General features: G+C 44.0%; 2 protein-coding genes across 4 annotated transcripts; both read right to left on the reverse strand.

The window, feature by feature from the left end:
* Positions 1-27: 27 nt before the first annotated feature.
* On the reverse strand, positions 28-9,142 carry jmjd8 (jumonji domain containing 8). The gene is made up of 9 exons (XM_086134104.1): positions 8,948-9,142; positions 8,636-8,731; positions 8,497-8,545; positions 8,235-8,331; positions 8,089-8,157; positions 7,787-7,906; positions 7,630-7,697; positions 585-719; positions 28-249 (listed from the first exon to the last, which is right to left on the reverse strand). Exons 1-9 carry the CDS (start codon positions 9,061-9,063, stop codon positions 169-171), a joined length of 831 nt encoding a protein of 276 aa, XP_085990230.1. The 5' UTR covers positions 9,064-9,142; the 3' UTR covers positions 28-168.
* Positions 9,143-9,498: 356 nt separating this feature from the next.
* Positions 9,499-14,135, reverse strand: lat (linker for activation of T cells). 3 transcript variants are annotated; one of them, XM_086134109.1, is made up of 14 exons: positions 13,174-14,135; positions 12,495-12,573; positions 12,304-12,427; positions 12,181-12,220; positions 12,068-12,096; positions 11,434-11,476; positions 11,270-11,334; positions 11,148-11,180; positions 10,867-10,903; positions 10,719-10,783; positions 10,583-10,639; positions 10,454-10,495; positions 10,183-10,289; positions 9,499-10,091 (listed from the first exon to the last, which is right to left on the reverse strand). In XM_086134109.1, exons 3-14 carry the CDS (start codon positions 12,419-12,421, stop codon positions 10,017-10,019), a joined length of 711 nt encoding a protein of 236 aa, XP_085990235.1. In that variant the 5' UTR covers positions 12,422-12,427; positions 12,495-12,573; positions 13,174-14,135; the 3' UTR covers positions 9,499-10,016. The 3 variants fall into 3 exon arrangements, with proteins under 3 accessions (XP_085990235.1, XP_085990236.1, XP_085990237.1); XM_086134110.1 differs by having other exon boundaries at positions 12,495-13,066; XM_086134111.1 differs by lacking the exons at positions 11,434-11,476; positions 12,068-12,096 and having other exon boundaries at positions 11,270-11,326; positions 12,194-12,220.
* Between the last annotated feature and the right edge of the window lie 70 nt (positions 14,136-14,205).

Raw genomic sequence — 14,205 nt, forward strand, 5'->3', positions numbered from 1 at the left:
ATTTACTCATTTTACAACACAAGGGCAACAGGTGAAAATCCCATTTTTATTTTGTGTGAGAAGGGTCACATGAAAGCACAATCTCAAATGAAATCAAGAGTCAAGAAAAGCTTAGAGGTCAACACTTGATTGTGAGATGCTCATCTGTGTGTGTGCTGTTCATCAGCTTCAACCCAGGAAGGTGGAGATGAAGATGCTGGTGTCCAGGTTGAGCGTGGCATGCCACCAGCGGTCGGGGAAATAAAGCACCTGAGGGCACAGCGTCACATTACCACGATGACAGGCAAACGGCCGCCACGTCTCAGATGCAGCAAAATAGGATACGATTAAAACCCGTCGATGGTGCTAATGTTAAGTCATCCTCAATTGCCTCAGCTGCCTAAAAAGAGCCACATACACAGTTTTTATTCACTTGTTAGAATCTGACTTAGTAACTTTGACGCCAATATCATACAACTTAATCTGGGGAAAAGAAACTATTTTGATAAAATGTTTTTCTGACAAAATGTGTCTTTCTCTTTTTTTCCTTCTGTGAAATGAGAATTTCTTGTGCATATTTGCAAGGGTTCTGTCATTTGGGGTACCTGTCCGTGTCGGATGGTGCACTGCAGCGGGGCCTGGTGCAGGGGTAGCCCCGGGTAGATGTCCCTCAGCCAAGAGAGGGTGCTCATGTTGGGGTGGAAGGGCGGCCCCTCGTCCGGCGGGTATAGGAACCAGCGCTGGATGAGCAAAGCACAAAAAGCCAGCTATTGGCCGAAAAAAACGACCATGTATAGTAAGGCGTTTTGGGCTGAAAAAAAATGACCATGTATATATAGTAAGGCGTTTTGGGCCGAAAAAAATGACCATGTGTAGTAAGGCGTTTTTGGCCGAAAAAATGACCATGTATAGTAAGTCGTTTTTGGCCGAAAAAACGACCATGTATAGTAAGCCATTTTTGGCCGAAAAAAACGACCATGTATAGGAAGGCATTTTTGGCCGAAAAAACGACCATGTATAGTAAGGCGTTTTGGGCTGAAAAAAAACGACCATGTATAGTAAGGCATTTTGAGCCGAAAAAAAACGACCATGTATAGTAAGACGTTTTTGGCTGAAAAAAACGACCATGTATAGTAAGGCGTTTTGGGCCGAAAAAAAACGACCATGTATAGTAAGGCGTTTTGGACCGAAAAAACCTCACCATGTATAGTAAGGCGTTTTGGGCCGAAAAAAACGACCATGTATAGTAAGGCGTTATTGGCCGAAAAAAACGACCATGTATAGTAAGGCATTTTTGGCCGAAAAAACGACCATGTATAGTAAGGCGTTTTGGGCTGAAAAAAAAAAGACCATGTATATATAGTAAGGCGTTTTGGGCCGAAAAAACCTCACTATGTATAGTAAGGCATTTTTGGCCGAAATAAAAACGACCATGTATAGTAAGGCGTTTTGGGCTGAAAAAAAATGACCATGTATATATAGTAAGGCGTTTTGGGCCGAAAAAAAAGACCATGTGTAGTAAGCCGTTTTTGGCCGAAAAAAACGACCATGTATAGTAAGGCGTTTTGGGCTGAAAAAAAAACGACCATGTAGTAAGGCGTTTTGGGCCGAAAAAAACGACCATGTGTAGTAAGGCATTTTTGGCCGAAAAAAACGACCATGTATAGTAAGGCGTTTTGGGCCGAAAAAAAACGACCATGTATAGTAAGGCGTTTTGGGCCGAAAAAACCTCACTATGTATAGTAAGGCATTTTTGGCCGAAATAAAAACGACCATGTATAGTAAGGCGTTTTGGGCTGAAAAAAAATGACCGTGTATATATAGTAAGGCGTTTTGGGCCGAAAAAAAACGACCATGTATAGTAAGCCGTTTTTGGCCGAAAAAAACGACCATGTATAGTAAGGCGTTTTGGGCTGAAACAAAACGACCATGTATAGCAAGGCATTTTGAGCCGAAAAAAAACGACCATGTATAGTAAGGCGTTTTTGGCCGAAAAAACGACCATGTATAGTAAGGCGTTTTGGGCCGAAAAAAAATGACCGTGTATATATAGTAAGGCGTTTTGGGCCGAAAAAACCTCACTATGTATAGTAAGGCATTTTTGGCCGAAATAAAAACGACCATGTATAGTAAGGCGTTTTGGGCTGAAAAAAAATGACCATGTATATATAGTAAGGCGTTTTGGGCCGAAAAAAAAGACCATGTGTAGTAAGCCGTTTTTGGCCGAAAAAAACGACCATGTATAGTAAGGCGTTTTGGGCTGAAAAAAAAACGACCATGTAGTAAGGCGTTTTGGGCCGAAAAAAACGACCATGTGTAGTAAGGCATTTTTGGCCGAAAAAAACGACCATGTATAGTAAGGCGTTTTGGGCCGAAAAAAAACGACCATGTATAGTAAGGCGTTTTGGGCCGAAAAAACCTCACTATGTATAGTAAGGCATTTTTGGCCGAAATAAAAACGACCATGTATAGTAAGGCGTTTTGGGCTGAAAAAAAATGACCGTGTATATATAGTAAGGCGTTTTGGGCCGAAAAAAAACGACCATGTATAGTAAGCCGTTTTTGGCCGAAAAAAACGACCATGTATAGTAAGGCGTTTTGGGCTGAAACAAAACGACCATGTATAGCAAGGCATTTTGAGCCGAAAAAAAACGACCATGTATAGTAAGGCGTTTTTGGCCGAAAAAACGACCATGTATAGTAAGGCGTTTTGGGCCGAAAAAAACGACCATGTGTAGTAAGGCGTTTTGGGCTGAAAAAAAAACGACCATGTGTAGTAAGGCGTTTTGGGCTGAAAAAAAACCGACCATGTATAGTAAGACGTTTTTGGCTGAAAAAAACGACCATGTGTATAAGGCATTTTGGGCCGAAAAAAACGACCATGTATAGTAAGACGTTTTTGGCTGAAAAAAACGACCATGTATAGTAAGGCGTTTTTGGCCGAAAAAAAACGACCATGTATAGGAAGGCATTTTTGGCCGAAAAAACCCCACCATGTATAGTAAGGCATTTTGAGCCGAAAAAAAACGACCATGTATAGTAAGGCGTTTTGGGCTGAAAAAAAAAACGACCATGTATAGTAAGTCGTTTTTGGCCCAAAAAACGACCATGTATAGTAAGGCGTTTTGGGCTGAAAAAAAAAACGACCATGTATGTGTAGTAAGGCATTTTGGGCCGAAAAAAACGACCATGTATAGTAAGACGCTTTTGGCTGAAAAAAACGACCATGTATAGTAAGGCGTTTTGGGCCGAAAAACCCCCCCACCATGTATAGTAAGGCGTTTTTGGCCGAAAAAAACCCACCATGTGGGGGATTTGTATAGATTTGTACGACCATGTATAGTAAGGCATTTTGAGCCGAAAAAAAACGACCATGTGTAGTAAGGCATTTTGGGCCGAAAAGAACGACCATGTATAGTAAGGCGTTTTGGGCCGAAAAAAACGACCATGTGTAGTAAGGCATTTTGGGCCGAAAAAAACGACCATGTATAGTAAGACGTTTTTGGCTGAAAAAAACGACCATGTATAGTAAGGCGTTTTGGGCCGAAAAAAAACGACCATGTATAGTAAGGCGTTTTGGACCGAAAAAACCTCACCATGTATAGTAAGGCGTTTTGGGCCGAAAAAAACGACCATGTATAGTAAGGCGTTATTGGCCGAAAAAAACGACCATGTATAGTAAGGCATTTTTGGCCGAAAAAACGACCATGTATAGTAAGGCGTTTTGGGCTGAAAAAAAAAAGACCATGTATATATAGTAAGGCGTTTTGGGCCGAAAAAACCTCACTATGTATAGTAAGGCATTTTTGGCCGAAATAAAAACGACCATGTATAGTAAGGCGTTTTGGGCTGAAAAAAAATGACCATGTATATATAGTAAGGCGTTTTGGGCCGAAAAAAAAGACCATGTGTAGTAAGCCGTTTTTGGCCGAAAAAAACGACCATGTATAGTAAGGCGTTTTGGGCTGAAAAAAAAACGACCATGTAGTAAGGCGTTTTGGGCCGAAAAAAACGACCATGTGTAGTAAGGCATTTTTGGCCGAAAAAAACGACCATGTATAGTAAGGCGTTTTGGGCCGAAAAAAAACGACCATGTATAGTAAGGCGTTTTGGGCCGAAAAAACCTCACTATGTATAGTAAGGCATTTTTGGCCGAAATAAAAACGACCATGTATAGTAAGGCGTTTTGGGCTGAAAAAAAATGACCGTGTATATATAGTAAGGCGTTTTGGGCCGAAAAAAAACGACCATGTATAGTAAGCCGTTTTTGGCCGAAAAAAACGACCATGTATAGTAAGGCGTTTTGGGCTGAAACAAAACGACCATGTATAGTAAGACGTTTTTGGCTGAAAAAAACGACCATGTGTATAAGGCATTTTGGGCCGAAAAAAACGACCATGTATAGTAAGACGTTTTTGGCTGAAAAAAACGACCATGTATAGTAAGGCGTTTTTGGCCGAAAAAAAACGACCATGTATAGGAAGGCATTTTTGGCCGAAAAAACCCCACCATGTATAGTAAGGCATTTTGAGCCGAAAAAAAACGACCATGTATAGTAAGGCGTTTTGGGCTGAAAAAAAAAACGACCATGTATAGTAAGTCGTTTTTGGCCCAAAAAACGACCATGTATAGTAAGGCATTTTGGGCTGAAAAAAAAACGACCATGTATGTGTAGTAAGGCATTTTGGGCCGAAAAAAACGACCATGTATAGTAAGACGCTTTTGGCTGAAAAAAACGACCATGTATAGTAAGGCGTTTTGGGCCGAAAAAACCCCCCACCATGTATAGTAAGGCGTTTTTGGCCGAAAAAACCCCACCATGTGGGGGATTTGTATAGATTTGTACGACCATGTATAGTAAGGCATTTTGAGCCGAAAAAAAACGACCATGTATAGTAAGGCGTTTTGGGCCGAAAAAAACGACCATGTGTAGTAAGGCATTTTGGGCCGAAAAAAACGACCATGTATAGTAAGACGCTTTTGGCTGAAAAAAACGACCATGTATAGTAAGGCGTTTTGGGCCGAAAAAAAACAACCATGTATAGTAAGGCGTTTTTGGCCGAAAAAACCCCACCATGTGGGGGATTTGTATAGATTTGTACGACCATGTATAGTAAGGCATTTTGAGCCGAAAAAAAACGACCATGTATAGTAAGGCGTTTTGGGCTGAAAAAAAAAACGACCATGTATAGTAAGTCGTTTTTGGCCGAAAAAACGACCATGTATAGTAAGGCGTTTTGGGCTGAAAAAAAAAACGACCATGTATAGGAAGTCGTTTTTGGCCGAAAAAACAACCATGTATAGTAAGGCGTTTTGGGCTGAAAAAAAACGACCATGTATAGTAAGGCGTTTTGGGCCGAAAAAAACGACCATGTGTAGTAAGGCATTTTGGGCCGAAAAAAACGACCATGTATAGTAAGGCATTTTGGGCCGAAAAAAACGACCATGTATAGTAAGGCATTTTTGGCCGAAATAAAAACGACCATGTATACTAAGGCGTTTTGGGCTGAAAAAAAATGATATAGTAAGCCGTTTTTGGCCGAAAAAAACGACCATGTATAGTAAGCCGTTTTTGGCCGAAAAAAACGACCATGTATAGGAAGGCATTTTTGGCCGAAAAAACGACCATGTATAGTAAGTCGTTTTGGGCTGAAAAAAAACGACCATGTATAGTAAGGCGTTTTGGGCTGAAAAAAAAAACGACCATGTATAGTAAGTCGTTTTTGGCCGAAAAAACGACCATGTATAGTAAGGCGTTTTGGGCTGAAAAAAAAAAGCGACCATGTATAGTAAGTCGTTTTTGGCCGAAAAAACGACCATGTATAGTAAGGCGTTTTGGGCTGAAAAAAAACGACCATGTATAGTAAGGCGTTTTGGGCCGAAAAAAACGACCATGTGTAGTAAGGCATTTTGGGCCGAAAAAAACGACCATGTATAGTAAGGCATTTTGGGCCGAAAAAAACGACCATGTATACTAAGGCGTTTTGGGCTGAAAAAAAATGACCATGTATAGTAAGACATTTTGTACCGAAAAAAATGACCACGTACTGTATAATTAGACATTTTTGGCAGAAAAAAAACGATCATGTATAGTCAGGCGTTTTGGGCTGAAAAAAAAAACGACCATGTATAGTAAGGCGTTTTGGGCCGAAAAAAACGACCATGTGTAGTAAGGCATTTTGGGCCGAAAAAAACGACCATGTATAGTAAGGCGTTTTGGGCTCAAAACGCCGTACTATACATGGTCGTTTTTTTTTCGGCCCAAAACGCCTGACTATACATGATCGTTTTTTTTCTGCCAAAAATGTCTAATTATACAGTACGTGGTCATTTTTTTCGGTACAAAATGTCTTACTATACATGGTCGTTTTTTTTCGGCACAAAACGCTTTACAATACATGGCTGTTTTTTTCGGCCCAAAACGCCTTACGATACATGGTCGTTTTTTTTGTGGCGAAAAACGCCTTACTATACATGGTTGGGGGTTTTTCGGCCAAAAACGCCTGATTAAACATGGGCGTTATTTTCGGCTAAAAACGCCTTACTATATAAACATGGTCGTTTTTTTCGGCCAAATATGCCTTCCTACACATGGTTGTGCTTGTTGTTGTGAAAAATGCCTTCCGAAACTTAAAAAAATAGCCTAGCCATGCGCTCACATTTCAAAAAACATGTCTTTTTCGGGACAAAAGTATTGATGTCCTGCCTGGTAGTCGAATGGTTCGTGCATCGACTTCCATTGTGGAGGGGCAGGGTTCGAATTCAGTCCCGTCCTTCCTCTGTGTTTAAAAAAAAATGTGTGTGGCCACGTATTTTCTGATCCTCTTTTCCGCACTATTCGTGCTCACACTCACACCTATAGACAATCTTAAGTGTTTGCTCATCACATGACTGGTGGTGGAATGGTTTGTGCATTGACGTTGTGCTGCGGAGGTGCAGGGTTTGATTCCAGCTCCGGCAGTTCGGTGCGAGGTTGCATGTTCTACCCTAGCCTGCGCAGGTTTCCAAAAACATGTGTGGCCATCCATTTTCTTACCTCTTCGCATGCACACTGACACCTTGGGACAATGTAGAGCAGGGTTCCCACTCTTCCATTTGCTTTTTATTTATGGACCTTTTAAGGACTTTTGAGGAATAATTCAGCCATTTTTAAGGACTTTTTCTCCATTCAGCAGGGATTCACGGTGGATTTAAGAACAGAAAGCCACATATCACTGAGCTGGTGTTCAAATCATTGCTGCCAAAGGAAGGGCCACATCTTGATTTTTAAAGGCAATCAGCTAACCCTTTTTTTGACATACTGTCTGTCAAATTAGCCCAAAATGACCCGAAGTGATCACATGATCATCATCGGAACTGATCGGAGACGGCGGGAAAAGCAGAGCGGGAACCAGGAAGGCATGGAGCCCGACAGGGGGGCTTGAGGGGAAGGGCGCCAGGCACATTTTCTGACAAAACTATCAATTGGAAGGGTGGGGAGAATGACATACACAAATGAAAGGAGTTTCTTTTCTGGTGAAGTAGCAAGACACGAAGAAACAGCCCAAAGTAAACCTCAACAATTTCATCCTCCTGCTCTAAATTGACACCAGACAAATCCCAAACTACAACAAATGCGTCCGACCCCCTCACCTGCGACCTTTGACCTACCTTCCTCCCATAAATGACCTCTGAGAATCCCGGGCCGTGCCAGTGGAAGGGGACACCGGTTCCGGGACCTGAACAAGGACGGACAACAAGGTCAAGTATAAAGACAATTTCGGACTCCGTCCTTTTCCCCCAAAGAGTGGAAGTCGTTTGGACAGACCGGCGATGCCAAAGCTGAACGCTCGATGGGTGCCGGGCAGCAAGAAGGCGGGTGGCTCATAAACGTCCAGAAGGCTGCGCCACTCGCTCAGGTTGTTGTCGCCAAACATGTACAAGGTGTCTGCCGGCCCCCCAACAAAAAGAGAAATGCAAAAAAAAGCAACTTTCTTGTTTTTTCGCTCATGTCTTGTCTGTGTTGTTTTTGTTGCATGTCTTCGCAAATTGCACAGACCGTTATCTCCATGGCGATATCGTTGCCATAGCTTGTGCAGCCCCTATCAGCCCTTCCCATCCCCGACTCACCGCTGCCCAGGACGTCTGGCGACTGCGGCCTCAGGAGGTCGTCCACGTAGTCCCTGAAAGACACGTCCACTGCGGGCACACCACATCACACGGAATCACGCGGCGTCACGCAAAGCATGATGGGGGAAACGATCGTGGCGGCTGACCTTTGGTGTACGAATACGTGTTGGCCGTACTCAGACGCACTTGCCGATCGCCGTATGTGGTCAGTAAATTCCACTTAGAGCACAAAGAGCGGAATTTCTACAAAGACAATCATAATGGTATGCAATTGGTATGAAACATTGGCAATTTTAATTTTTTAAAAAAATCTATTAATTGTTGCACCTTGAATTAAATATGGAAAAAAATACAAAAATTGAAAAAAAAACCACACAAATGTAAAGCTACAGCAAAAGCTCAACGTACGGTGTTGTCCGTCAGTCCGGTGATGACCACCGGCATGCTGTATGCGTAACTATGGAAACAACATAACAACATCACTTTCGCAGTTGTTCGTTCGCGAACTAGCATGCTTGCCAGGAAAGCGCGCACGCGTGTGGCATACCTGTCCAGGAAGTGACGTAATGACAGCGAGGAACCGTCCACCACTTCCAAGTTACACGGACCTTCATCCTCAACGCTCAAATTGGGTCCGCACCACCTAAACACACACACCCAACTTCATCTTTGTGTTGGCAGTCCTCCTCCTCATCGCGAAAAATCTAAAGAATAACTCGACCATCTCGGGAACTCCGGTAATCGGTCTTACTCGACCATCGAGTGGACTCCAGTAAACGGTCTTATCTCTGTGCTCGTTACAGTAACAGCGTACTCGAGAAAAACGCGCTCGAGCCGGCACGTACAGTTAGGAACTGACCAACCACCGTCGGCGCCTTCTTGGTGTTCACTTAGCGTTTGCACCTCCAGCAGAACAAAAAAGGGGAGCAGAGCCAAGCGGAAGGAAATCTGGCCTAAAGCTGTCCAAAGTTCCATTCAACAAATTTCCCCACACGACCGACTTGACGGGAAACAGACAGACGGGAATCCAGTCGGGTCGAGTCGATGACGACTTCCGAAGCGCAACAGCAGATGCTTTTTCACTTCCTGGTGTGCAGCCAATCACGAGCAAAGCACATTCTCCGTGATGAGTGGCGGGAAGGCGAGAACGTGGGAATTCTAGGAAATCAACACCGCTTACTCTCGCTTCACGCTTGGCCGTGAGTTGCAAGGATTCGAAGCGGGAACTTTAAAATTACAAATGCGTGAGCGCAAATTTTTTGCTCAACAGCACCGGGAATTTACGACTGTTCATCATTTTGATGGCTAATTCTCGTCACAAACATCAACTAATATGCATGGGACATACAAGTCTCCCTACTGTGGTCAAACACGAGATTTGTGTGCTACAAAAAGATGACAACAGAGTCCGTTTTTTTAAATTACTTTTTTATTAAACTATCTGTAAGTCCACTTATGTACAGTGTGGGTACTTTGCCACTGTCGTGACATTATAACGAGATAGATTTCTATTTATATTGTGTCATATTTTGACGACATTAGTACTTAATTGCAATCCTGTTATCTTGAAACTCCAATGGACACAATAACTAGTGTGAAATTAAAACATTCTCAGGAACCGTCAGTTCAAAATCAAAAGTCACAAATACAGAAGAAAAAAAAATCAAACAGCAGTGAATTCATAGTAAATAGAAAAGCGCAAAGTGACAGCCTATCTCCGGTACCCAAAGCGCTTTACACTGTTATCCCATTCACCGACTAGTGACGCAGCATCAGGAGAAACTGGAGGTTCAGTATCTTGCTCAAGGACACTTCAACATGGTCGCAATGGCGGGGGATCGAACCAAAAACCTCTGGGTTGAGAAACGACCACTCGACCACAGAGCCATGCCGTTTGTCCATTTCAGCATCAAAAGATGACGCTGTCATCAAACACCACCCCTTTCATCAGGTACCGGCGGCGCTCCTCCCGTCCCATCGTGCAGCAGACTGGATGACATCACCTGCGAGGCAAAGTCGCTCAGCTGATGCCTGCTCCGCGTGATTGCTGGGATGTGTCCCATTGGGAAGCTTCTGGAGTTTATCCGCACTTACACTGGGTTGATTGACGTAATTCCCCTGGCCGTCATCACTGTCACTGTCATCGTCGTTGTCGTTATTATTATCATCATCATCCCTTTGGGACAACATCGGCGTCTCTCCTGCCACCAAACAGGAAGTAACAAGCGTCAATCGATCAGCAGGTGTTGCTCAAGCAGAAAGGTGGCAGCAAAGGCGGCACCCCGCCACCAGGAAGTGACACAATCCTATCGAGCGCCCACCCACTTCCTGCTGGTCATCAGGATGACGCTGAAAATCAACTTACCCGCTTCAGGAAGAGCAACCACGTTCAGGTAGTCTCTGTCATCTGAGAACAGAGAGTTAAACAGTCAATCACGTAGACAGTCAGTCAGTAGAACAGACCAAAAGATCGTTATGATGTCAGTGGCGCGACCTGTTGGTGACCTTTCCGTGTGCTCCTTTGGGACGTTCTCGTAGTCGTGTGGTTCATCTGCAACAAAGACGCGGTGCCCTTTTTTTCCCCCAAATCAGGATGAACGTGGAAAGCCGGCGAATGCGTTGGACGCTACCTGAGCTCGGTGTGGATGCCCCGCTACGATTGGTCGCAGGAGCCTCGTGATCTGGCAGCACGAATCTGCAAGAGCGACCACAAAAAGAAGAACTAGATCAGAAGAGAGAAGGTGAGCAGTGAGAGGGCTACAAGCAGGAACAACTCACATGTAGTCCCCGGTAAGGGATACTGAGAGGTCCTGTTCTGTGGAAACAAACAAAGTTCAATGAAAAATATACACTTGTTAACTTCCTTAAATCACAGACATAACCAGAAACACAAGAAAAACTTGAAGAACCACATCCTGGACAAGAACCAGAATGGTGCTTCTTCCAAAAGAAAAAAAAAAGAAAAACAAACCTGTAGAAAGAGCAGAAAAAAACCAAAAGCAAGAAGCAAAAAGAGAAGAATCAAAAGAACTGTGTGAATGTATTTGAAGGTTACTGACCATTGTGAGAGTTCTCGTAGCTGTGGGTACTCTCTGCAGAAGGAAGAAGACCAGGACCACCCCCCGCCCCCAAAAAAAGTCTTGTCAACTAGTTGGTGGAATTTTTAATCTTTTCATCTCACCGCTTTCTGTGGCCTCTCTTTCGGATCTTCTGCTGCGGTGACTGCCGCAATCCGAAGCTGGAATGCTGGGAACATCATCAAAGACGTGAAGGGGAGCATAAAAGATATGAAGAAGAACATCAATGACAGAGAAGGTCAAAGACGTGAAGGTGAGGTCAACTCACAAAGGAGACAGCAGGCCAGAGGTCAGGTGAGTCTTCGGCTTATCTGTGAGTCAGAAAAGATTTATGGTGACAAACTTTGACTTTGTTAGCCTTTGCCAACTTTAGCTTCAAATCCCTAGCTGGTTAGCTTCTGATAATTTTCAATTTTTAACATCTGCCACAAACTTGTTCGAAACAACCAAGCTTGTTTGAAGTTCGATGTCTTTACGAATGTTTTGCTTTCACTCATGTTAGCTTTGAATTGCTTCCGCCAACTTGAGCCCCAAAGTGCTTATTAACGTTTAGCGTGTTAGTGTCTGACAATTTTAGCTTTTAGCATTTACTTTGACAGCTTCCGCCACCTTTAGCTTCAGCCAGAAACTAGCCACGGTATAAACATTTTGCTTGTTATCTTATGCCTACTTTTAAAGACATCAGTCTTGTTTCTGTTTTTCCTTTTTTACATTATTCCGTTACAATGAATGCCCAGGACAACAGAGTGGACAACTGGTTAGCATGTCCCACAACTGGAATGTTCAGGTCATCTGAGATGTTTCAGTAGGTGTCATCAGTTCTCACTCAAGGACAGGTCACGTTTAGCTTGTTAGCTTTAGCCAAAACATAAGCTCCTCCCACCACCAGGAAAAAGACTTACGTGGATGGACCAGTATGAATTGAGTGGATCTGCATGTGAGAGACAAAAATCGAGTGTGAACTAGAAAGTGATTGGTCGCCTTGTGATCGGTCCCGCTGAAGTGCATAACTCACGGGGTGTACTCGCCAGTGTCGCACGCTTCCCGGATGGAAACTGATGACACCAAAGAGAAAGAAATGAAAAACAGTTTGGTTGACGACACAGATGAGAGGAAGTGACATCACGATCACGCGCACCGGGCGGTCCGTTGTCCCTGCAGTGCAGGCACACCAACGCCAGGACTACGCCGCATGCCAACATGGCGGCTGACACCAGCGAAGGCAGGAGCAGAGATGCTTCTGTGTCTGCGTCCATGGCAACCTGAGGACATGACCACAACGCCGGTCAAAAAGAAGATTCACCGAAAAACGGGCCACGGGCAACTCACGTCGAAGGAAGGACAATCCGGGGCGGGGCTCGCCACACTCAGGAAGTCACAGCGCCTTCGCCGCTGCACACTTTGTATCCTCGTGAGGGAAGGAGAAAATATGACGACCAACAATGAGGATGAAGAAGACAAAGCAAATGAAGGCGATAACGATAAAAATGAAGGACAGAGAGAAAACAAAGGATAAGACGAAGAAGGCAAAGAATAAGTTGACAAAGTCAAGGAAGGTGACGACAAAGCCAATAAGAAGACGACGACGAAGGAGAAGATGACAAAAAAGACAAAGTAGAAAATAAAGACAATGAGGAACAAGACAATTAAAGTGAAGGAGAAAATCGAAAATATCAGACAGAAGAAAATTAATATGAAAATAAAGACAAAAAAAAAGATATCGAAAATGAAGAACAAGAAAAAGAACGTGGCCAGACAAAGAAGATGAAGAATTACAAGACGAAATCAAGGAAGTTGACAAAAAAGGATGCAGAAGACAGGAGAAGAAGAACATGGTGGAGAATGACAGACTTAATAATGTTGAGGACGAAAAGACAAAAACCCAGTAGAAAAAAAAAAGACTAAAGATCAAGCAGAAGACGAGAAGAAAAGCAGAAAGGAGATGAGCAAGAAAATCAAAAGAATGACAAGCTCAAGGCAAAGGCGCCCAAAATGGAGAAGGTGAAACCTTTTTCGCCGTCGAGTCCTTTCAAAGCGTTTCAGGCGGCCATCTTGTGCGGTGTGAAGGGCGTGCGAGGTGTGCCGGAGAAAGCGGCGATGTCAGGATGAAGGCAGGCCGGCGGACTTCCTGTCATCCAGGCGCACTCTCGGAGAAGCGGCAGCGTGACGTCACTCACGCCAGCAAGGGCGCTCCCCGCGTCAGCAGATCCGGGCCGTTCGTCCGTTTGGTGTTCTGGCAGTGGCGACGTTTTCCTCCCGCCCGCTTCCTCGTTGCTCTCAGCCAATCGGCTGCCGCCGTCAATGCTACGTGCGCTCGGAGAGGTCTTCGACGCCGCGCTTCCGGGAAGAGGAGCTTCGCGACGACTAACAGGAAACCACGTCGAGGTTGATCGGGGAGGGGGGGAGGGTGTGGGGAGCGCTACAACTAGCAAAAGCCACACTAAACCACCTGGATTTGTCTGAGACTGACAAACGACTACCGCAAAGCGGAGAAGATGATTAGTACAGACGGTAACTATTGGAAGACGAGTCGACATACACCAAAACGTTTAGAAGCTGACGACCAGGATATTCGTAGTAGTTTAGAAAAGGACCAGATGGCTAGCAAATGACGACAAGTAGATGACTATTAAGTGACTAAGAGACAATGCACAACTAGAAATCGACTAGTCGATGACCAGGAGTTGAGCAGTATAAACCCAGCACATGATGATCAGACAATTAGACTAGATGAGCATTAGTAGTCTAGAAGGCGACTAGACGGCTAACAAACGACAAGCACAGCAAAGGACTAGACTCCAGAGGACGACTAGCAGGTGACCAGGAGATGACTAGTATCTAATTAATGGACCACCAGAAGATGACACGATGGCTTGCAAACTATGACTTGGTTAGCTGATGACTAGTACAGAACTACTCGATGATTACCAGATGACAAAATCAACAGCACCTAAGGACTACGTGACTGGTAGACAACTAAAGTAGAACTACAAGATGACAAGAGATGGCTTGAAAAGCAGTTGACGAGCATCCTAGAGAT

Source organism: Hippocampus guttulatus, chromosome 16 (assembly GCF_054856545.1).
Source record: "Hippocampus guttulatus isolate MCC_2025c chromosome 16, RoL_Hgut_1.0, whole genome shotgun sequence".
Classification (NCBI taxonomy): Eukaryota; Metazoa; Chordata; class Actinopteri; order Syngnathiformes; family Syngnathidae; genus Hippocampus; species Hippocampus guttulatus.

Bases quoted from the DNA above. Each gene is read 5' to 3' on its own strand.
- jmjd8 (XM_086134104.1), bottom strand. From the start codon at position 9,063: ATGGAACTTTGGACAGCTTTAGGCCAGATTTCCTTCCGCTTGGCTCTG. The intron at 8,732-8,947 runs GTCAGTTCCTAA...GTGTGTGTTTAG, and splicing joins GAAGGCGCCGACGGTGGTTG to GTGGTGCGGACCCAATTTGA. The intron at 8,332-8,496 runs GTACGTTGAGCT...TTGTCTTTGTAG, and splicing joins CCGGACTGACGGACAACACC to AAATTCCGCTCTTTGTGCTC.
- lat (XM_086134109.1), bottom strand. From the start codon at position 12,421: ATGGACGCAGACACAGAAGCATCTCTGCTCCTGCCTTCGCTGGTGTCA. The intron at 10,904-11,147 runs GTCAGTAACCTT...TTGTTTCCACAG, and splicing joins CTACGAGAACTCTCACAATG to AACAGGACCTCTCAGTATCC. The intron at 10,784-10,866 runs GTGAGTTGTTCC...TCGCTCTTGCAG, and splicing joins TCCCTTACCGGGGACTACAT to ATTCGTGCTGCCAGATCACG.